The sequence below is a fragment of the Elgaria multicarinata genome, chromosome 1, assembly GCF_023053635.1.
Source record: "Elgaria multicarinata webbii isolate HBS135686 ecotype San Diego chromosome 1, rElgMul1.1.pri, whole genome shotgun sequence".
NCBI classification, from domain to species: Eukaryota; Metazoa; Chordata; class Lepidosauria; order Squamata; family Anguidae; genus Elgaria; species Elgaria multicarinata.
The window spans coordinates 55,514,238-55,538,268 of record NC_086171.1 but is presented as its reverse complement, the minus strand read 5'-3'; the positions used below and the strand labels follow the sequence as shown (position 1 = coordinate 55,538,268).

The window sequence follows — 24,031 nt, the reverse complement described above, 5'->3', positions numbered from 1 at the left end:
CCCTCCCTTACTCCACACTGTGATCTGTTTTTATGCTTTTTATGGTTTTAAATTTCGTATATTTGTTTTTAATGTTCTGTGTTTTAATCTTTGTAAACCGCCCAGAGAGCTGGGGCAGTATATAAATGCAAATAATAATAATAATAATAATAATAATAATAAGGCTATGTAATGAAAGACAGGGGGAGCATTGCTGCTCCTGCCACTGTGGGAAATCTCTATGACGCAATCCTGGAGAAGCGTGCAGAGACCAAAGATGTAGGGATGGGAGAACTTGCCCATTCCATCTTATGCCCCGCTTTTCTTTCAAGTTTTTCAGATGTACGTTTTTTCAAGTTTCCTAATTCACGCATTCACACAAGTGTGCATTTGTGCAAATGCACATTTGTAAGAATGCATGGATACCCCCCCCCCCCCAAATGTGCATTTTCACTTTTTAGTCTTGGGGGAGATGCACTTTTTGATCTTTTTTATTTTGCTTATTTTTTGAACAAAGGAAAGACGAAAGCGGCTGGCTGCAGCACCGCTGAGATGCATGTTGGACTGGTCAGAGGACTGTGGACTTCTGCAGAATGGTAGGTGGTTAGGAAGTGGTTAGGGTAACTATGCTGTGGAGTGTGGTTCCATGGTTGTCTGGTGGGAACACTTGGTGTGGTTAGTGCTAACCACCATGCACCCTAACTCTCCTTCCCCAAGTTACATCTAAACATGGCCATTTAAAAAGGATTCCCCCCACCCCCATAATATAGAATGATGGAGTACTGATTCACTTCATCTGGCAGAAAGTATTTCCAGTTATCGACTGCCTTGTATTTAGGTATCATATGAGGAGATATCCAGTCACCTCCTCCATCCTCTCTAATAAACCATGAGTGGTGCTCACAATAAGAGGGTTTCCACCACAGACTCTCTTTCCTTCCATTAGCAGCCTTCCCACAAGGAGAATTGTACTTGCAGGAGTCATGTGCATAACTAATGGCGCATATAAGGAGTCAGCAACTGGATCAACCCCATTATGTTTGACATTCTGTGTGTTTAATTTTCCAGTCTGAAATAATGCTGAGATACAAGATCATGGCTTCTCCTCTCCCTCCCCTTTGTTGTAGCCCCCCCCCACCCCAGGTACGGATGAGACCCTCAAGAATGGTGTGGGATTTGGTGCAGGATGCTGCCACTGGAAGGGAAAGTTGGCACAGGACACCCACCCCCCCCCCCCATTGCCATCTCATACCTTTGGATTAACTCACTGGCTTTTCCCTAAGAATAACATTAATAGACACTTACAGTGCTACAACATATGTCACAATTACAAGAGCTACTTCAATTTTGCTGCAATATGAAAGTAAACCAGCCTCATCACTGAGGAAGAGAAGGGGGAGAAAAAGTTTCCTGTTCCCCCGGCAACTAAATTTAGTTATGTGTTCACTGAAAATTTGAATGAACCATCTGAATGCTGTCAATACTGTTTCAAAAAGTGCTTGTTGCTCCAAGCAGACTGATGTCATGTGTACTGTTGCTATGTAGGGAGATTTGTATGTAGAACAGTGTTATTTTTGATACACATGATTCCAAGAGATTCAATTACCTAAATCTCTTTTAGCTAGAAAACACCAGCAATAACCAGAAATATCTCTGATGTCTTTCAGAATGACCTCACAAATACGCTTGCTGTAGGAATACAGCAGACACACCATAATGCACGACCTTGACTTGATTTCAAGTTTCACATTATTTTGAGCGATGGCTCTCAGAATCTGGGGAAGATCTTCTTATGGAATTATGGCTATTGGGGGGATGGACAAGCTCCTTCCTAACTGCTCCCCCTGAGTCGGAACAGACTGAAAACAGCATATAAACTGGCTCTCCAACTTTCCCTTAACAGGAACAACAATTTGCTTCTTCACCTTTATTAACTGATGGTGGTGAGAAAAAATGGGTTAACAGTAAATTTTCAGGTTCCTTCCCCAGCTTAGTCCTCCCCCTCCCCCCCCCCCCCCAAACAGGTATCCATTGTAGGGGACTTTCAAACATGCCATGGGCCTGTGATATGAGCTCCATCAGACGGGTGTTTTATTGCACACTCATTACTGGACATTCATGGATTTTCACGGGTCCCTCTCACAGGAGGTTGTCTGCCTCCTGGGCGCCTCCCGCCCCTTCTAACCTTCTTCATGCAACAAAAAACACCCCAGTAAGTCCAACTTATTTTTAAGGACAGAAGTTGCCTTTATCTCCTGCTGTGTGCAGGAGAAACAGCAGGACCAAAATGGCCTACTGAATGGCCATGTGCATGTTGTTTACTTCCTCTTTCAAAGGAGGAAGTAATGAGGGACAAACGTGCAGGTGGAGAAACGACAGTAAGCAAACACGATTTTCCCATGTGATGATGCTCTATACTTTAGGGCGAAAAAAAGATTTCTGTTATCCTGAAAGCCAACCTGGTGCCCTCCAGGTGTGTTGGATTACACACCAGCTAGCATGACCAGTGACCTCTTGGCTTGAAAAGATGGGGTAATAGTCCAACACATCTGGAGGGAAACAGATTGGCAAAGGCCGCTCCAAGCCTAAGCAAGAGTGAAATGTGTGCAACCAATTTATCTTTACTTTTGCTATAGCTACCTTTGAGGACACTCCATGTGTTTGATTTTTAACATGAGAACATCCTGCACTTGTGCTGAAGAGAGATTCTTTTCATTCCTTCATGGCTCAACCATGAAATCTCTTGGAGGTATTGAATAAGCTGCATTTTCTTTCAACTTCAAAAGCTTTGAACAACCTACCTAATGGAGGTTGGCTGCACTCTAGAGAGTGTCATAGTGGGCTGAACATGCAACAAGTAACACAGGGACAATTCGCCTTAACAAGTGTTGAGAATATCTGTTTTTCCATTCAATAATCTTGAAATTGTTTTGGCTGCTTGACTAGAAGTCATAGACATTTCATTTTAACCTAATCATGTCTCTGTCATTTAAAAGAATGTGCAAGGGATGTACAATGTTGTTCACATATTTCCCCCCATCTAGGCCTACAAAGGCTCCGAACACCTAGTCAACTGCCCAGAGAGCTTTGACTATGGGGCAGTATAGAAATCCTCCTCCTCCTCCTCCTCCTCCTCCTCCTCCTCCATGCTTTATGTTGAAAAAATTGTATGATGTTGTTCTTTTTTACTGATTTCAATAGGGCCTAACAACACATAATTGATACAGAATTGCAGTGCAGCCTGACATTTGAAAATGATGCAATAAATTATCCCCAAAACAATTTGATTAACATTTTGTTAGTGATGAGCAAACGTATCCCTACAGAAATTTTTATTTATTTATTTATTTATTTATTTATTTATTTTCTATACCACCCAATAGCCGAAGCTTTCTGGGCGGTAATTTGCTTATCAAGTTACAAATTCCTCCATCCAATCTCCGACAAAAGTTCTCCATGCTTTTGAGATCATGTTGAATATATATTAATTGTTGTCCGCTAGCAGCAACAAAGTGCAAGTTGGGAACTGTAGTATGGCATCATTTTATGTGTCATGCTACACTACGTTATGGTCCCCACTCTGACTGGCTGTTTTCACATGCCCTACTTAGGGACGTTGCGGGTGGATCCAGGAGCCCAGCGGACGTCCCTGTGTTCACCTCCCCCATCTGTCCCCCCACCCCCAGGACCCATCTCGCTGTGCTGTGCTGTGTTACAAGACCTGCTCTTTGAGCACTCCCTTGAGCACCTGGCAGCCATCCACCTTGGTCCAAAGTCTCCATTGTTGCTCACAATGGACTCTCCAGAAATGACATATTTCCTACCTTGTGTAAATGGTCCTAAAAGTCCCATTTATGCAAGATTAAAGGCGCAACAATGGAGGCTCCGGATGAGGGCAAACAGGTTCGCGGCTTCGTCAGGTGCTCAACAAATGGCAAAGAAGTTTGTGCAGCACCACAAGCAGGGGTGGGTGGTGGCAGTGGCTTGACAAGCATCCAATAGAGCTGGATGCGGGTGAGTCTGTCCATACTTAGTCCTACTGTTTACCCTGGAGTTGGTATAGAGCTGCCGGTTCAAGCAGCCGTGGTGCAAGCAGCCCAAGTAGGAGTTGCAGAAGAGGCACCTCTATCTGCTGAAGTCCAGATCTTCTCCTCACCCACCAGCTAACCCAGGCTGTGCCACTCCCCTCCCGACCTCCTCTTCCTTGGATTCCCTTTCCAGCTTACTGCCCCACCCAACAGCACTCATGTCTAAAATAAACCAAACAAGAAAAAAAATCTGTCTGATACTTGAAACAAATAGCATCAGTTGGCTAGCCGGATACACAAGGTCAAGCAGGCGCCAACTTTGTATCCCTTTCAGCGCCTCCGGAAAACGTCATTATTCCAGGAAGCCTTTCCTTAATGACCAGCCACGGTTCACTGTACATATTGCTTCTTTTAAAATCTATTTTAAAGTGTTTTATTCTGTTTTTATTTTATTTTATCTTGTACACCGCTCTGAAATTTTCAATGGGGAGAGGTATATAAATATTGTAAATAAATAAATAAAAAGAAAAGTTGGACAAGGGGTGGAAACAAACCTCCATGGCTGTTCCTTCAAATAGGATTAGTTTGTTGAAAGATTTCAAATCCAGCATTTTACACTGATAGGTTTGGGAAACAGAAACTAAAGGGTTAAAATGCTATCATTCCATGATCGCTACAAACAGGACATTTAGGTTTCCTTTGGAAAGTAAAGGATTAAACCACCCAACAACAGGACATGCGAAGAAATGGTGAGGTTTAGCTGTTTACTAGGCATGCAGACCTTGCAGGTAGAAAACGTAGATATCAATTCGTAACCACTCTCGGTTTGAATGATGAAAATACTAGAGTTTATTAGATAGCCACCTAGGCTCGGAATGCATACAGCTGTTACGAACATAATAGATTCTACCAATGAGCCACCTAATTTTGAGTTTTGTCAGCCTCTCTAATTAGTGCTACTTCTGAAGCTACAGCCCTCCCGTTCTTCCTTCCCTCCAAATTATTCTCATTTGTGCTCAAAAATATAAATATTTATATTTATATAAATAATTTAAAAATTAATGAGAAATTGTATTAAGGGATTGTCAAGGAACCTAACGAAGCGTCATCAATATGACATAATTGCAAAAATTTCTTGTATAACCTCATATTAGAGGATAAGAGGAACATTAGGCTTAAATTCTAGTACACAAAGCGGATTATGGATCATATTCAAGTAAAAGTCGGAGTATCGGTTGGCTCATAAGCAATGTTTCGTGAGGAAAACAGCTTGAATTCATTTTAAAAGATGTATATGGAAACGTATTAATTTCTATTGCTATATTTATTACTTATTTATTACATTTCTTACATTTTATTACACCCAAAGCTCTCTGGGTGGTTTTTACTTATCTCACGTAAGCAAAATATGTTTGCTGCTTTGGATAGTTTTAATAGAGATGGTAAAAAGCTTCTCTTGTGGGGGGCGGGGTTAGAAAAAAGAAAGATGCAGGGATGTTCTTGAGGTGTGGATCGAGTGTGGTACTGGGTTGGCAGAACACTTAAGGCACAGCTGGCTGGGGGCTGCTGGGAGTTGACTAAACAGGCATAAGGTTAAGATACTGGGGCCATAGCAAGATGGGGCTTTATCCCGGGGTGATCCCCGGGATCGTCGCTGTGCATTCACATGATGCACAGGGGATCCTGGGATCAGGGAGGGATGATTCCTCCCTTGCCCCAGGATATGGCCCTACACTCTAGGCCCGCTTTTTCTGCGGTCTCGGGATGATCCGAGTGTGGCCCACCGTCACCGTTTGTCCCGGCTCCTCGCAGTTACTCGCAAGGAGCTGGGACCCGTGCATGGGGTGCAGAGCTCCTCAGGAGTGCTGCGCCCATCGGGGGTGGGGTGGGGTGAGCGGGAAAATGTCTTTAAAATAAAAACTTACCTTTTCCGCATGAGTGCTCATGCGCTCCTTCCTCTTTAAAAAAACAAACAAAAAAGAAATGGCGGGCGCGACGTCCTCTCCTTCTGAGGTTGTCACGCGCCATGTGTAAACAGAGGGGGAGATCTCACAATAAAAATAGCGCGAGATCTTCACCCCTCCGTTGCGCTAGACCAGTAGGTCTAGCTGAGGCCTGGGAGTGGGATGAGGTGTGCTCTCCACTGCCCTCCCTCTCATACATGTTTCCTTCCCTCCCAGATGTTTTGCACCATGTGCATCTACTGACTAGCCAGGTTCAAAGGATGCTAAGGATGCTCCTAGAGTCACTTAGGAATCTGGTTTCAATATCATTCAACAGGACTGCCACAAGAAATGGAAAAGGTGAGCTCACAAAGTGAGCTCCCTTTCGGGTTACTCACAGAGACACGCAGGATGAGGGGGCCATGCTTGCAGACTGCTATAAGCAAGACACAATCCATGCCGCACCCGAGACACTGCTCAAGCACCCTCCTACACTTTCCCTTCTTCTAGCCGCCACCCCGCAAGGGCCATCCCAACTTACACGGAATGGGAGAAGGGGGCAGTGGTAGGTGGAGGAGACTTCAGCTCCGTGGCAGAGCTTCCTTTTCTACACATATCAGTGTCTCTGGTAGAAAAGTGACCCTACGCATGTCAATCTCTGCCAATGACACTATTCACATCAATCTCCATTACCTACCACCTCTCCCTCTGTGGGCAGAAAATTACACATCTCCAGCTGTGCCTCTTTCCTTCTCCTGCCAGGGTTAAGCTGGGAGGTCCCACAGGAGAAGAATGCACATGTATCACACCAGAGCATCATTTTTGGGTGATAAAAGTGAGCCATTACATTACTGATTAAAAGGGCTAATCATACAACCACATCGCCATCCTAACATCTTTTGCAGCACAGTGACTATAGACCAGGTGCCAGGATCTCTGCACTGGGCAAAGGCCATCTTACAATATTGCTCCAGATAGGGAAGGCTGCCTCACATTGGGCACTGAGCAACTATAAGAGGAGCTAATTTGAAAAGGGAGGCAATGGAAGCAGTGTTGCTGGTGTTGCTTTGCAGTATGGGAAGCCAAGATTGCCTTGCCCCCCTCCCACCACTGGAGCAACAAGAGAAAAAGCTACATTAACAGAGGTTGGAGAAGTTTCAGAGGCCCCCCTTTCCATATTTTGCTCCACTTCCCCACACAGGATGAGGCACTTTAATAGATGCAATGCAAACTTTCCTGGCATTACAATGGCCCTGTTCAGAAGACACCTTAAACCATGGCTTTAACCACGGTGGATAAGCCAGAAAACCAGGCTGTGTTCAGAAGACACCTTAAACCACGGCTTTAACCATGGTGAATAAAGCAAAAAGCCTTATTCAGCATGGTTAAAGTCATGATTTAAGGTGTCTTCTGAACAGGCCCAAAGGCTGTCCATATGAGAAGACAGCATAGAGAAGTGATAGAATATTGAAAATCAGATATAGGCCTAGCCTTGAAGGGTACTGAGGAAACAAGGTGCTTCTCTTATTTAAAGGAGGCCAGTATTCATGAAACAAAAGAACAAGGGAAGAGGTGAAATAATCCTCTAAAAATATTATGAACAAATTTCTCCTATGCTTTTGCTTTGTCAGCAGATATGTGCCTACTTATATTAACAAGAAAGCGGACCAGGGCAAATAAGTGAGACAATATGAGATAAACAAAATATATCTTGCAAGCGGTAGGGACTTACAGATTCTTTTTTGCTCATACTTCTGCTGTGAGAGCGAGAATGGGAAATAGTGCTGAAAAAGGACTCTTTCTTGGTGGCAGACAAAGGTGGAGACCCTGTGTATTCACGTCCTCCAGACAAACTTTCGATGCTCGGAGAAGAGCTGACATTTTTTGAACTCTGCCCTGTAAAACAAACAGAGGGGAGCAAAAAACGATCAGTGGAAAACATTGCCATCAAAGAGCTCCCTCTCTGAAGTGCCACTCGGTGACTTTCATAAACAGATCAACACGGAGTGAGATTTCGTGACATCAAAGCACATCTGTACACCCATAAAGGGAGGTATGAAATGCTACTGGGAGACAGAAAGGCCTCTGTAGCCAGGGAGATTAAAAGCAGGCCTCTACAATGCACAGTGTGCACCAAAGAGCCCACAAAGTCTCGCACATACACATAAAATTCTGTGCAAGAAACACAGCCGTTGCTACGAAAAGCCCACATTCAGTAAACAATCTATGCACAGCAATGTCTATGTATATAATATATATATATATATATCCAAATCAAGAATTTTTATGTTAACGCTGCGCTCAAAATTTGGAGGCAAGGAGTGAAGTGGTGGCACGAGCAAAGGTAAGTAAAGGAGAAAGTAGATGTATATAGGGTACTAACTCATTCTCCAAGTGTGGATCCCTATGTAGACAAAACAGCACCATCCATGCACAAGAGGAAGGTATCAGAGGAACCCCAAAGTTTGGGGAAGTACAAAAAATATTTAGAATAGACATCCTAAAGGGGCAATCCCCACCAGCCCAGTGATGTCTGAACATGCTCAGTAGCAGAGAATGTTGTTGGGGGAAGAATAGGAAACCAGGGGGAGCAAAATAGAATGGAGTATCCTGGAAGAAAGCATGGCTGGCTGGTTGGAACCCTGAACAGGAGCACTCGACAGATCAACATTTGGTATGGCCCTAATTCTGAAACCATTTGCATTCCCTTCCTCCTCACTAAGTCTATGATGGAAATGAATATGGGCTTACAGAAGAGAATAGCTCCATGTTTTCTATGGTGCAGTCAATTTATTTATCTAACATTAATAAAAATAATTTACTCCACCTTTTACCTTCCATTAGAAGTTCTTAAGGCAGCGAATGATGTAATCAAAACAATGGAGGAATAATAGTAAACAACAACTATAAACAAATACAAAGAGTTCAGATTTCATAAACTAAAACGCTAGGGAGATTAAAAGCCATTCAACAATCCAGGAAGTCAAATGACTGATGGAAGAGAAAGGTTTTTGTGCATCAACAGAAAGCCTTCAAAGATGGAAGAAAACAAGCTTGCCTAGGAAGAGAACTCTGGAAAACTAGGCACAGCCACAGAAAAGGACCCCTCTCCCGCCAGACCTTAATGGGAAGGCAGATCATATGGGAGAAGACAGTTCTTTAGTTACCATGCTTAGAGGAGGAACAGCAAAGGAAAAGGGAGGGAAGGAACTTTGCTTTCTCATTCTGTCAATCTCCCCTAACCCTAACCCATTACTATCAAAGTGGTATGAAAGTGGTATATAAAATGCAGGAGCCACACTACTGCTTTATAGCAGTATTGAAGTATGCTGCAGGATCTACATTACTGCTTTATAGTGGTACTGAACTGCATTGACAACTGTTGGGGCCCATGACACATCTACACCAAGCAGGATATAACACTATGAAAGTGGTATGAAAGTGGTATAGGATATGTGTCCATGGGCCCCAATAGTTGTCAGTGCACTTCAATACCACTATAAAGCAATAGTGTGTCTCCTGCCTTTTAGATACCACTTTCATACCGCTTTGATAGTGGAATATCCTGCTTGGTGTAGATGAGCCCTTGGTGGCTTTCAATACCAATACTCTATTGGTTCGACTGAATTTTCTCTTGGTGGCTTTCAACTATGGCATCCAAAATGGTATCCTTCTGGACTGTGTGTAAGTATTATACATGTATTGTGCTGATCTATGATTGTAATAAATTGATCTATCTTCTGGACTGTCTATTTGGGTTGGGCTTGAGAGGCATGGTATGGTGGTTTCAGTCCTTCTTGGGGATTGGTCCTAATAGATGGTGCTGTACTCTATGGGTGCGGAACCTGTGGCTCTCCCGATGTTGCTGAACTACAACTCCCACCATCCCTGACAATTGGCCATGCTGGCTGGGACTTATGGGAGTTGGAGTTCAACAACATCTGGAGGGCCAAAGGTTCACCACCCATTTTACCCCATGGCCATTGCCTTCTGGGGTGCCATAAGGTTGCTCCGCACGCTATACTGAGGGAGATGAGAGGGGAACAGGACTATTTCACCAGCCCAGCTGAAAGACCTAATATTCTTCCGGCCTCTCATTCCTTGTGTGTTGTGTCTTTTTAGTTTGCGAACAAGGGCAGACAGGGACTGCCTTGCTTTGTTAATTGTATGTAAGCCACTCTAGAGCCCTTTTGGCTGAGCAGCAGGAAAAAATACTTCAAATTAATAAATAAATGTTTTATCTTGTTGCTCTCTTTTTTTTAGTATCTACATGAAATCACTGGGGGAAGTCATCTGGACATTTGGGCTGAGGTGTCATAAATATGCAGATGAAGCTCATATCTTCCTTTGTATCCAGCTATTCATCCCCGGAGGCTGAGGAACTCTTCGGGACTCAGTTCTGGCATGGATGAGGGTGATGGTATGCCGATGTAGGGGGGAAAACGCACCAATAAGCATAGATGCTAAAAAGAGAAATCAACTCTGGTGCTTGATAAACATATTAAAAACTATTTTATTCTTAAAATCCAAAAATGCTCTGCTCAACATTTTGGACGTATCGTCCTTCGTCAGGAGCTATAATAAAATATACAATTCTTTTAAAAAATAACAAAACAGGAACAACACCCATGCATCAATGACACATTTCATATAGAAACCTCAGCTACTCCTATCTACAGATTTTGTAGTTGCCACAAGTCATGGAGACTAAAGTTAAGTCAGAAAAGCTTAGATTTTTGAAGTGAAAAATTTGTGGACTAGGTTCAGCAGATAGTATTATGTAATCCTGTGGAGGGATAAGGACAAAAGTGTTCCTAGAAAAACCTTTAGTCTCCATGACTTGTGACAACTACAAAATCTGTAGATAGGAGTAGCTGAGGTTTCTATATGAAATGTTTCATGAATGCATGGGTGTTGTTCCTGTTTTGTTATTTTTTAAAAGAATTGTATATTTTATTATAGCTCCTGACGAAGGACGATACGTCCGAAACGTTGAGCAGAGCATTTTTGGATTTTAAGAATAAAATAGTTTTTAATACGTTTATCAAGCACCAGAGTTGATTTCTCTTTTTACCATGGATGAGGGTGAGCAAGCTAAAAAAGAATCCTAACAAGGTGGAGGAACTGTGAATACGGAAACCAATGGCTCTTGATGGTCCTTAATGAGGTTGTACTTGCCCCTAAAAGAGCAAGTACACAGTTTGGGACTTCTCCAGGATTTACTGCTTCCTGGGGAAGCTCAAGTGGTATTGGCCAGCTTAGTTTGGTATGGCCACTGTAACCCAATCTGGAGAGCAAAGACCTTGCTTCAGTTACGCATGCTCTAGTTGTAAACCGCGGAGATATTCTATTATATTCAGTGGTATATAAATGTTACAAAGAATAATAATAGTAATAATAAACTTTAGACAAGGTTCAGAAACTTCAATGGGTAAAAATGGGGGGACTAAAGTATGGGTAAGTACTAGGTGGTCAAATCAAACGATACACATATTGTACCAGTTGCAGTGGTGGCCAGTGTGTTTCCAGGCCCAATTTAAAGTGCTGACATTGGCCTTTAAAACCCTAAGATGTCTGGGTCCAGTTTACTTGAAGGCAGTCGCCTTCACCCATACCAACTGCCTGCATTCTGACATCAATATTGGAAGCCGTGCTGTGTGCCCACCAAATAGGCTGGTGGGCACAAAGGATAGGGCCTTCTTTGTAGTGCTCCCTCACTTGTGGAACTTTGTTCCAATTGGTGTCTGCCAGGCCCTATCATTACAGGCCTTCTATTGGGCACAACAGACTTACCTGTTAACGCTGGCTGATAATTGAGTTAGATCTTTTTTGGGTGCCATTGTTAAATTTGATTATGGCTTTTATCATTGTTCAGTTGTGTTTTGTGATTTAAAAGTTTGTTGCACGTTGTTTTGGGAGGGTTTACCCTAAAGGGCAACTTATAAATATTTAAAATAAATGAATAAATAGTTTCCTGTGCTGGGGGTGGAGCCACTGTCTGCCATGGATGCATTCCCAACCGTTTTGGCCTGGAAAAAGGAAGCCAAGGCTGAGGAGGTTGCACCAACAGTGGTAGCAGGAAGAGATGCAGTGGAATGGCATTGTCTTGTGATCCATTTGGCCCTGCTAGCACTGACCTTCTCAAATGCCACTCAACTGTCTGTAAAGGAAAGAACGTTATTTGTCACCCAGACATGGGACTGACTCTATTTTATCTGGATTCTTTCATTTTAAGCCATTAGTGGTCAGCATAGTTCAGCCACGAAAAGGTTCTCTGGGATATTCTCCCATTTCCTGATGAGAGGAGTGGCCAGTAATGGTGGACATTCAACTCTCACATTCTTTTTGGCCCCACCATCTTTGGCCCACTCCTCTACTCCATGTCTCCAGTTCCTCAGCAGGTGCCCTACCATGCGAACCATTGATGCCAGTCTTCCCATACAATGAAAGAATGCCCACTAAGTACAGTCTGTAATACGGTTTTCTTCCAAGTAAGTGATATAACCCAGTTGAGTGGAATTTGTGAACATTTTCCTTTGAAAAATTTCCATGCTTCATTCTCCTGCCTATGATTATGTGGCAAAATATTATGAGTAGTGTGATGGCGTAGATGCAGTGCTATACTTAGATTTAGGAGACTTGACTTCAAATGCCCAAATGGACATGAAGTGCACTGGCTGACTTCACAGGTAGGTTGTTGTGAATATAAATGATGCAGGTTCCATGTATGAGTAGTTTGGAGAAAGGTCAGGAAAAGAAAAGTATTTCGATTATATATATATGGATGGTCTGAGTCTGCTAGCTATGCAGTCTTCATAATCTGTAATTGGACTAATTTAATGTGGCAGTAAGGTGTCTACAGTCTACACAATGACCTTCAAGAGTAAAAATAAAATAAGTGCTGAGCTTTGCAGTATTTAACACCTGCTTCTCAGGTATAACTGCAAGGTCAAAGTATTGGCTATTTCTGTATTTAGTTACTCAATTTTTAATAAAGGGATATCTGCAAATATTTAGCCTAGGGATTTTGATCAGACTTACTTCCATTCAATGAGTCATTAAGTTGCTACAAGGTCTTGCAGCTTGTGAATGGTATCTTGAGTTCAATGGGTTTAAGTTGACATATTCACAATTCTGACTAATGGAATAACCCTTTATCAAGCTCCCCGTCTTTTTGTTTGTAAATTGAAAATTAAAATGTTACAAGAATAATAAAGCAAAGAAAAGGGGGGGGGGAATTCACAGGAAGGGGTAGAGATTTACAATGCTTACCAGGAGAAGCAGCAGAAGATGGCAACAGATTAATTGTGGGTGGAATCAAAGTTTATAATTTAAAGCTCCAAAATGCTTATGGTTTTACCTATTTGTTAACTCCTAATTTGAGAAAAAAGAACACCTGGAAGAAAGCAGTCTCCAAGACAACGGAACTATGATAAATCACCTATGGCTTTATAAAGGAAACACAAACATTGAGATTACATAGTGAACTAGAATTTAGCATAAGCACTTGGATCTTCTGTAATAGCCCTTTTGTTCTTAAACATCAGCACTGATTTTACCATATTATCATAAAACTCACTTTAGTGTGGACTGTGACTACTATAGCCACCATATTCCCTTTTTCTATAAGTGTTTTTAGATATTTAAAAAAATTTGAGTCTTGGTTTGGCTAAAGTATATGTTTTGGTGCTGAAAATACTGTTGGCTTTAAAGTATTGTGAAAGCTAGAAACAGGAATAAAGCAATATCTACCCTATTAGTACACACTAGTAAACAAAGGGTGTGTGTGAGTTCAGGAGAGCAAAATAACTCTCTATTACCCTGCAACTCCTCTGAACAAAAAAAAGCCATCTAGCTATCATGATTAATAGCCATTAATAGATCTATCCACCATTAATTTGTTTAATACCCCCCCCTTTTAAAAGGATTAGAGTTTGGGAATCTGTGGGGAGGGTAAGGGCATAATCCTGTGCATGTCTAGACAGAAAAAAGCCCTGCAACTCCCAGTATTCTCCAGCCATCCTACTGAGAGCTGTAGGCCCCCCCATCTAAACATACATAGGATTGCACCCTAAAAGTATTACAGACAGTAGTTCATCACATGGAAGAAACAAGATTATTTCATTTATGTGAACAAGAACAAGATCATAATCTATTTAGGCTGAGGATCGTGGGCACTACAGTTTCTTGTGAGAAGCCAGTATCTGATGTATTCTGCTTAAATTTAGATGCTCCAAAATAAGAATGAGAAGTCATGTTCAGAAATGCAGAGCAAAAAATAAAATTTTCATTTCGCACTAACAATATGCTTGGCAGTGTTCAGCATCAGAAGAAATTAAGGAGAGTGGAGATATTACTTGCCTATTGCAAACCTTTGCTATGCAGGTAATGGTATTGCTAGCAAGAGTAAAGTGGAGAGAAATACAATAATAATAGATTGACTTTATCTACAATCACTTTAAAGCACTGAATTAGCTAGCCCATGAAAAAACTTCCTATCTGGAGCTCAACTTAAAGAAGACTTTAGTCCTTAAGGTGCTACAAAACACTTTTGTGTCTCTTCTTCAAAAACAGCAAAGCATGAAAAAGTTGAAAAAGCAGTGATAGGCAAGCCCATTTAATCAGCAAAGACAGAAGAAGATGGCATAATCCTGCTATTGGAAGTAACGCGGGGCGGACAGTACGGATGAAAAGGAAATATCAGAGCCAAGGGGAAAGGAAATGAGGACCATATGCTAAATGAAAGGAGGAGAGACACTGTCTAAAGAGCATCGCCAAATTGTAATTTTATGGATTTTCATTTTCATGTCAAAATTTGTATGGTTGGTGAAGGTGAACCTTTTATTGGAGAGCAAAGCAAAATGCACAAAAATCAAATATTCCTTTTCTTTTCATTCAAGGCCTAATCTACACCTGCCATTTATCCCGGGATGGTTACGAGGTTGTCCCTGTGGATCCAAACGATGCACAGCTGATCCTGTGGTGAACCGGGATGAGCACTCAGTTCTCCTGGGATAGTTGGGACTGCTTTTGTCCCTATTTTTTCTGCAGTCTTGGGACCATCCTGAGCTCCATGGGGTCCTCCCTCTTCTCCACAAGGGCTGTGCAGGGGGAGTCCGTGGGTATCAGGGGTGAGGGCTAGAGCATTTTCGCCATCTTTGGAATGGCGCTCGTCATCTTCCAGCACTGGGTTTGTTGGTGTGTGTGTGTGTGTATGTGTGTTTTAAAAAACCCATCACTTTTGTGCAGGATCGTGCCCATACAATTGAGCAATTGCCTCCTCTATATAAAAAAAGTCACCCTGGACTGCCGCTCTTTACTTCTGGGACAACTTGCCGGCGTGTGGCCCCTGAGGGACGATCCTGAAAATGGAAAACTCCATGATTGTCCCTCCCCACTCCCCAAAGGGCTGTAGGTGTAGATCAGCCCTAAGTCTTGGATACTAGGTGCAATGACCAGGAGCTGCATAGTTGCATGGAACCTTAAAAACTAACTGTACTGGTTTCTCACACTTCTTTGTAGTGTCCAGGCTTTGTACGAAAAATGGTTGAGGTAGCAGTCAAAAGCACCCCAAGAAGTGGAGGTGCCTTTGTCGGTAATCAAACTGAAATGAAACTTAAAAAAATACTCTCTTGGCTCAGCTCTTGAAACAAACAAACAAAAAATCACCTTAAGAAATGCAAATGCAGAGAAAACTGGTGAAAAAATGATTCAGAGAACAGAGTGTCATTTCTCCGGAATGAGATAAATTGGAATGGTTGACCTGTGATGCAGTATATTAAGATAAACAGGCTCTAATTGAACATAAGAAAGGGAGCTTAAGTTAACAAGAAGGTATTGTGTGCAGAAGTCCCATATCAGATTCCTTCACAGGGCCTGAATGATTGCTAAAGAAAGTGCTTGAATCTTATCCTACTATATGACATAGTAAAAAAAGAATATGAAATGAAATGAAATTGAATGCTAGTAGAGAGAGGAGCCAGCACATTAGAAGAACCACACTGAATATACCCCACGCTTCAAAGAAATAAAGGAAACATCTTTTTTTCTAAACAACAGTGCCACTTAGTGGATGTACGAAGTACATTACACACTGGAAATGACAACACCACAAATGAAAACAGTGTTTGTCCAGGATCCCCAATAACAATGTTACAGACAAAAACATACCATGAGTTGCTGTAGCAACTGTCCCCTGGAGGGTACTTAGATTCTGGACAGGAACCGATACTTGAGCATCACTGCCTGTAACTACATCTCCTAATAAATAAAGTTAAAGAAGTCTTTACAGTAACAGAAATAGGTCAAGTCTTTTAACTTTTGTATAACAAATAATGAAAAAAAGTGGTGTTTTGTTAAAGATGCAATATTTGCCATTTGGTCATCTGTTCTTGAGACGTATACCCAATAACTATCTGATTCTTCCATTTCGCTTCCTCTGATATCAGCCTCAGGCACCTCACCTCATCTCATGCAAACCCTTATCCCCTTCCCTCACTTGTACCTCCTACACTTTCATCCCTTCCAGAGTATTTATTTGTTTATTTGCTATTAGGATTTTTGAACAATTTTATAGAATCTTGAAAACAATAAAAATGCAGTTTTTGACACTTGTGAAACATGGAAGACAAAGATCTCAGTAAGACTACCAAAGATACTTTCTATTAAACATTTATGATTACAATCGCTTCTAAATTCAGATTACACCACTCAAATACATACAGAACAAAATATTTTAAAGAATTCTTAAAGTGATTGCTTGGTAAGACAATGGCAATAATTTACTATTAGGAAATATTCAAGCAATGTTTATTATCCATGTGTACTCAAAGACACCCCCCCCCCACCGGGTTGAGTTCAATGGGACTTACTCTCTGGTAATTCTGCATAGCACTGCAACTGTACAATGGGACTTACTCTCTGGTAATTCTGCATAGCACTGCAACTGTACAGAATAAGCAGATTATCTACCTGGACACTTGATTGAACTACAATTTCATACCACTGTGGACCAATTTAAGATGTTATAGTCAGCGACTGATTGTGTTGACATCACTGTGCAGGATTTCCACTTGTTCAGCTGTCATATTTCTATAGCAGGAATTCATATAGTAAACAAACTTTCAAATGAGAGGAAACTGTAAATTACTAAATCACGTATTAGTAATAATTTGCTGAACATAAAACAGAATGTATTAATTAGAATTATTTTATATAGCCCAGAACAACAAAATATTTCTGCCAGCATTTCTGTTCCTTTTTGATGTTATCAAGTGATTCTAATATTTGAATTTGGCAAAATGAGCTTTAATACAAGGTATGCACATTTTTGCAGGCCAACATTTAAAGATGATGATCAGAATGGAACCAATGAAGTGTTATGCACGTGGTTCTGGTAGACTAAGCTTAAAAGGCAATGAAGACGTGGGCTCTTACATTTTTCTTGCTTTAGTGCATTGCAACTTGATTTGTTCTTCTTCTTTACCTGGTTTGTATTTTTCTTATATTTCCCCCCTTTCATTTATTCTCACAATCTTTTACACACAAAGGCCTCAATTTTGGTAATTGAGCAAGCTTCAACCCCTTGCATGCTACATGCTGAAGTAACTCCCCCACCCCACCCCAAGTATCTGCAAGACTGGTGTTATCTCTGATTGTGGCTGTTTATAATCTTATTATAGCCCTGTCTGTACGCTCTGGCAAGCATCTATATTACAAAAAAGTATTCTTTGGACAGCAAGGTAGCAAACCCAGTTAGAACAAGTTTCATTTGATATGTTCCATTCCTTTCTCTGAAATCCTATTTGTCACACCTCCCTGACTGCACCTGGTCAGTAAGATTTCTGTTGTTATTATTTTTCCTTTCGGTTGATGCTCTCTTTTCATCAAATTTCCACATGTCCTCATTCTCTGTTGCTAGGCAGAAGTGCCCTGCCAAGGTGTATACCTTGCCAGCACTGATTGGCTTGTAGTGTGCTTTGCCTCTTTCTCTCATGCACACTATTGTTTGGTCATCCTTTCTCCCCATCCTGACAGCTTTTCCCTAAAGGTTGGGAGATTCAAGGTAGATTTGCTGATCGAAATTTCCGTTGCGATTTTCCTGCTATTGAGCAGTAAACATCCTTGTTTTGGTTCTTTGTTCTCTCTTGGAGAACATGTGCTTAGGGCTAATAGACGCAGGCAAAAATTGTTGCCAATTTTCGAAAGCCTGTGTTGGCTTTCGAAAATTGACTTCTAACTTCTAGAAGAAGGTAGGGAAACCTGTAGCCTTCCCGACACAGTTGGGCTTCAACTCCCATCAGGCCCCAGTAAGCATTCCGAATGGTCAGGGATTATGGGAATTGCAGTCCAATAACATCTGGTGGTGTTCCCTACCCTTGTCCTAGAATCATTATGCAAGTATGAGTCTTAGCTTTTTTACCAACTCAGGAAAAGATACGGCTCTAGTTGTTGAAAGAGGAAAGTACATTTCATATATTTCCCCCATTTGTTTTACAGGCAAAAATATAAATGTTATCTATTGCTGCTTGGAAATTTTCTTCATAATAGCAAATTACATTTGCAGTACAATCCTACGCATGTCTACTCAGAATACATTCCATTAGGCTCTATGAGACTTGTATGATTGCAACCTTAGGGCACCATCCTATACACATTTAGACATAAAAAGACGTACAAGTCCCAGCATGCTCTAGCCAGTTGGATGGGCATGCTGGGAATTGTAGGACTTTTTAAATGTCTAAACATGCATAGTATTGTGCTCTAAGTTTCTTTTCCATAATCTGAAGAAAGTCTTGGTGATAGATATTGCTGTATATATTCCTTATTTTGTATGTGAAATAAAACCATCCCATGTTGTGCACAAAATCAATATTTTCCTGCCTTTAGCCAATTTAAGTTGATATGTCAGTTTTTCTGATATGGCTATTTGTCACAGCTATTTACAATAAAGCTATTTACAATAAAGCTATTTACAAATACTTTAATGTTACAAGTTCTGCAGTTTTTCAACGTTTAGCTATTATTCTGTGAGCTGCAATCAGCATGAAAATGATTAATTCCTTAGATATCTCTTTTACATTTTGTTCTTCTCATATCGTCTAATGCTTGCCATTTCATAAAATACCATGTCCCAAAACTTTAAATACCCTTTTCCTCATATATATAACTGCAATACAATTTCTAATTTCCTAAAGAAGTAAACTTTAGGTATACTCCATGAGTATACCTATGGATTGAGCTCCTTACATCTATATATGTTCAAATATTCTGTTGTATTCATGTTACCAGATACATTTTGGGTTCATAATAATAATAATAATAATAATAATAATAATAATAATAATAATAATAATAATAAAAAATTTATTTATTTCTTACCCGTCTCTCCCTTTGGATCGAGGCGGGGAACAACATTAGAACAGGAATCAATACATCTTAAAAATTCTTGATTTTACGTTGATCTGGATAGGCCTGACGGAAAAGGCTAGTCTTTAAAGCTGCCTTAAAATCACACAGAGAGTTAATTTTATGAACAACTGAGATGTCCTAATTGCCCAACAAAGTTGGAATGGTGGCGGTTGGTGATTAGAAGTCAATGTTTTAAGATACTGCAAAGAATCTAAGGCATTTAACATTGCAAGAAATGCAATGGTTGCATTTGCATTTAAAAGGGGAATGTTCTTAAAAATCTACTACTACTACTACTACTACTACTACTACTACTACTACTAGATGAATAGTAGTTCAGTAGCATGAGGAAAAATTTGGTTGCAACATACTTTAAAATATTGCTAAAAATCTATTACAATGATTTTAACAATTAGCAGCAACTTCTTAATTACATTTGCTGCCCTGAGATCCAAAATAAAAATAAAATACCAGGATCCACAAACCAAAATCCTTGAAGTTCACAAAAAAGTTAATTGTTTTTTCTACAAATGAATCAATTCTTATGCAGTTATTTATGATAACAAATTCTTGTGAACCTCAGCTGAACCAATAATAGTGTTATCTGAGTGCCTGATATAACAGGCTTAAAAATCTTGTCTTCAAAGCAAGATGCTGTGCACCACCCCTCTTTCCTGGGAATGGTGGCTCTTCAGTGGTTGCATCTGCTCTGAGTAAGCTTTGGAACGGCAGTGAAGCAGCAGCAATCTATTGTTTAAGGTCCGCAGGGTCACCACAAACAGTGACCAAAGCTTTAGCAGAGGACCTAGTGGGGCAGGATTAGGAACAGTCATGGTCATCTGGTTGAGGTTAGGATCACTCTCTTGGAATGAGAAGTGATTCTCTTAGGAGGAATGTGGGCTATAGAGCATTTTCATCATACTAATCTATACTTACACAGTATTGGCATGAACTATAAAGGGAAAACAATTATAAACCATAACTGGAACTTAAAGAAACTTATAGTCATGTGAACCGAATGTGTATCACAGTCCTTCATTTGTGATCAGAAAATATAGCAACTGTCCCCCATAGATCTTACAGAGCAATTGACACAGCCTGAAAGGCCAACGTAATGCAAAATGGACCATCAACATCTGGTTAAATTTAATATTTTCCCCACAACTAGTCCTGTGGATTATAAGCATTATCTTCAAAATAGGTCAATACTATTTTCCTTTCTAAGAATAGATCAGCAAAAGGGCAAACAAAATAAATGAATACGATTAAAATGCCTCTTTGCAATACTATGTAGGAATCTATATTGCCAGGGATGATGTGGTGGTGATAAAACGTCTAATAATGAATGGCTGAACATCTTTAATGTTACGGAAGCAGATTTGCTCTGATCTTAGAAAAGGGATGCAGAGTCTCTTTCAGCCTGAGGGCCTAATTCTATCTTGGACAATTTCTCAGGGGCCGCTTCCAGTGGTGGGTCAGGGAGAAGGCAAAGGGGGCAGGGCCACGAAACCAAAAATACCAGCGTATTTTAGCGTAAAGCTCTTACTGTCAGTAACTAGACCATAGGAATGCATTTCAACTTTTTCAAGCGGATAAAAATCTTCACAAAAGGTGGGAAACCCACAAACAATCCATGGCTGGGGGAAAGGGTGGGGTGGGGACAGGAGAAAGGGGGGTTCTGGGGAACCTTGGAGGGCTGGATTTGGAGCCCAGGTGGGCCAGATTTGACTGCTGGGCCTGAGGTTCTGCGCCACTGTCCTGGAGGATCAGGAAAGGTAAGCAGACCCAGGGAAAGAGTATAAAAGCAGGGGCCAAAGAAAGCAGGAGACAGAGGTCTGAGGAGATAGCAGCTAAAGGAAGCAAGAAGTGGGGCTAGGTAAGAGGCTTGGAAGAGGGAGTAATGCCGGCGGGGTGGTGGTGGAAAGAAAGAAAACATGAGCCACATGTTGGAGAGATAATGAGTTTAGAACAGAGGTAAACATGGCCTGGAGCTGAAAAGGTGAGCGAGACTGAAGTTCACATGTGGATTTGAAACCGCTATCCAAAAATTTGGCTAACAGCCCCTCACCTTTGTTTATTGCTTAATTTAATCTAAAAAAAGGAGTAATACTACATATTTACCTTTGCTGAGTTGAACCGGCACACTTTCAGATTTCATCATTCTCTGCTGCTGCTGCGGGAGCTCCACAGTGCTCCTAATGGGCAGTGCAGCATAAGAAAAGGTGCCACTGCTACCTACAACTGTCCCAGCAGCAGCGCCTGAAGTCATAGCTGGGGAAATCAGCTTTCGGCCAAGATTTAGTAAGCTACTGGAAACTTTATTTATGTTCAGTGGAGCAACCTTGGCGCTGACACTATAAAACAAAAGAAATGGAAATTGCTGCTATTAATAGTCTATGTAACATTGGAAAAATGGCTGAAAACTTTCAGAATATATTAGTTACATTTTTAAAAACTACAAAACTGGGAGAATATTAAAGGAAACACATTAAAACCACACAAAGCAGGCAATTTTTTTAAAAAAATCCATAAAAACATGTTTCAATAAAACCTATAAAAATGATTGCCAATTAAAATCAATAAAAACAAAACGTACAATTAAAAACCAATGGCCTAGACTTAAGGGAAGGCCAGTGAAAGCAGGTGGGTCTTCAGTGCTTTCCTGAAGACTTGCAAAGAAAGGCCCTGGTGAATTCCTGATGTAAGTAGATTGCAGAGGTGCAACACCATAAGAACATAAGAAGAGCCATGCTGGATCAGACTCAGGGTCCATCTGGTTCAGCACTCTGTTCACACAGTGGTCAACCAGCTGTTGACCAGGGACCCACAAGCAGGACATGGTGCAAAAGCACCCTCCCACCCATGTCCCCTAGTAACTAGGGTATATAGTTTTACTGCCTCTGATACTGGGGGTAGCACTGAACACCACCATTGAAAGGCCCTCTCCCTTATACCCACTAACTTAATCACCCTTGGTGGTGGGCAGGTGAGAAGGGCCTCTCTTGATGACCTCAGAGTGTGGGCAGGCTGGTACAGGGGAAGGTGGTCCTTCAGGCCCAAACCATTTAAGGCGTTAAAGGTTAAAGACATAAAAGTTAAAAACAGCACTTCAAATTGGCCTCGGAAACACAATGGCAGCAAGTGCAGCTAGTGCAGTATTGGTGTCACATGAGCTCACCACCTGGCCCCAACCAATATCCAGGCAGCCATATGCTGCTCCTGCTGAAGTTTCTGAACCTTTTTCAAAGACAGAAACATATACAGCGCATTACAGAGTCACCACAGCAGGAAAAAACTGAGGCAAGATCCTCCCTCTACAGATGGGTTTGCAACTGGAATAGCAGCCTAAGCTGGTGAAAAATACTCTTGGCCATTGGTCAAGGAACACACCCAAACTGTGCACTTGGTCCTTTGAGGGAGTACAACCCCTTCTAGGATAAGAAGGAATCCTTATCCAAATCAGTCACTTTTCTTACTCACAGTATTTCTCACTTGTCTGGATTAAGTCTGTTTATTTGTCATCATCTGTCCCCAAACCATCTCCATACACTACCTCATGCCTTCTCCATACACTACTTCATGACTAGGATCATTAGATGGAAATGAAAAGCAAAGCTGAGTATTATATGCATAGTAGTGACACTTCAGCCCAAGCCTCCAAATGACTTTCTCCCGTGGTTTGATGTAGATATTGTAAAGCATAGGGGACGAAATGGAACCCTGTGGCCCACCACAGGCCATGGCCATGGGGTGGAGAAGACGTCTCCAAGCATCGTCTTCTGAGACAGTTCATACAGGAAGGACTGGATCGACTGTAACACCATGCCTCCAAGGCCCAACCCAGATAAACAATCCAGAAGGATACCATGGTTGATGGTATTGAAAGCTGGTGAGAGATTCAGGAGAATCAACTCCCCGCATCTATTTCCCATTGTAAATCATCTACTAAGCCAACCAAGGCAGTTTCTGTACCCAAACAGAGCCTGAAGCTAGTCTGGAATGGATCTAAATAGTAAGCAACATCCAACATCACCTATGACTGAAAAGCCAGCACAGCCTCCAACACCTTGTCCAAGGATTTCAAAACAGTAAGAGAATATATAACATCAGAATTTCACTAAAATAAAAACCACTGCTCACCTGAAAGGAGGCAGAGAGAGGGCCAGGGGCAAGACTTCTCCTTGCTATCTCTCTACTTAAGTAGTCAGGAAAGCAATGGCAGTTCCACTATTGAGAGGAGGATGCTGAGGTGGAGAGACTCAGTTTTTTTTAATGGACTGACTGTACATCAGCTATGATTAGAAAAGTGCTCATAGTCACCTTCCTCTCCCAAACAATAATACTGATGCTTTACTAGCTTTTCAACGTACATACTTTTTGCCAGCAATGTCCTTGACATAAACAGTGATCTTCCTAAAATGCAGTTACATGTAAACAAAGACTAGGACACAAAGCGAAATCTAGAGCTGATACTATAACAAATGAAGTGCTGCCTTTTCTCTTTGCTGCCTTTAAACATTTGATATACGGATGCAAAAGATTATTACAGCCATCAATCGAGGATCAATATCTATGGGTCTGCCATCAAGATGCACAAACAATACAAAGCTCTCACTAGAAAAATGAGGATTGATTATGTTGCACAGTCATTAAGAAATGCATTTAAAAGCA

The 24,031-nt window shown here is 41.2% G+C and overlaps 1 protein-coding gene across 5 annotated transcripts in view; it reads right to left on the bottom strand.

The window, feature by feature from the left end:
• Positions 1-24,031, bottom strand: part of TBC1D5 (TBC1 domain family member 5) — a 314,125-nt gene that overhangs the window by 33,771 nt on the left and 256,323 nt on the right. For 4 of the 5 annotated variants that reach the window (XM_063128520.1, XM_063128512.1, XM_063128529.1 and 1 more), the window contains exons 17-19: positions 21,482-21,714; positions 16,121-16,210; positions 7,683-7,846 (exon numbers count right to left, since the gene is read on the bottom strand). In XM_063128520.1, coding sequence (XP_062984590.1) covers positions 7,683-7,846; positions 16,121-16,210; positions 21,482-21,714 — 487 coding nt within the window. The remainder of the gene's footprint in view (positions 1-7,682; positions 7,847-16,120; positions 16,211-21,481; positions 21,715-24,031) is intronic. The other variant, XM_063128544.1, reaches the window with a different exon arrangement.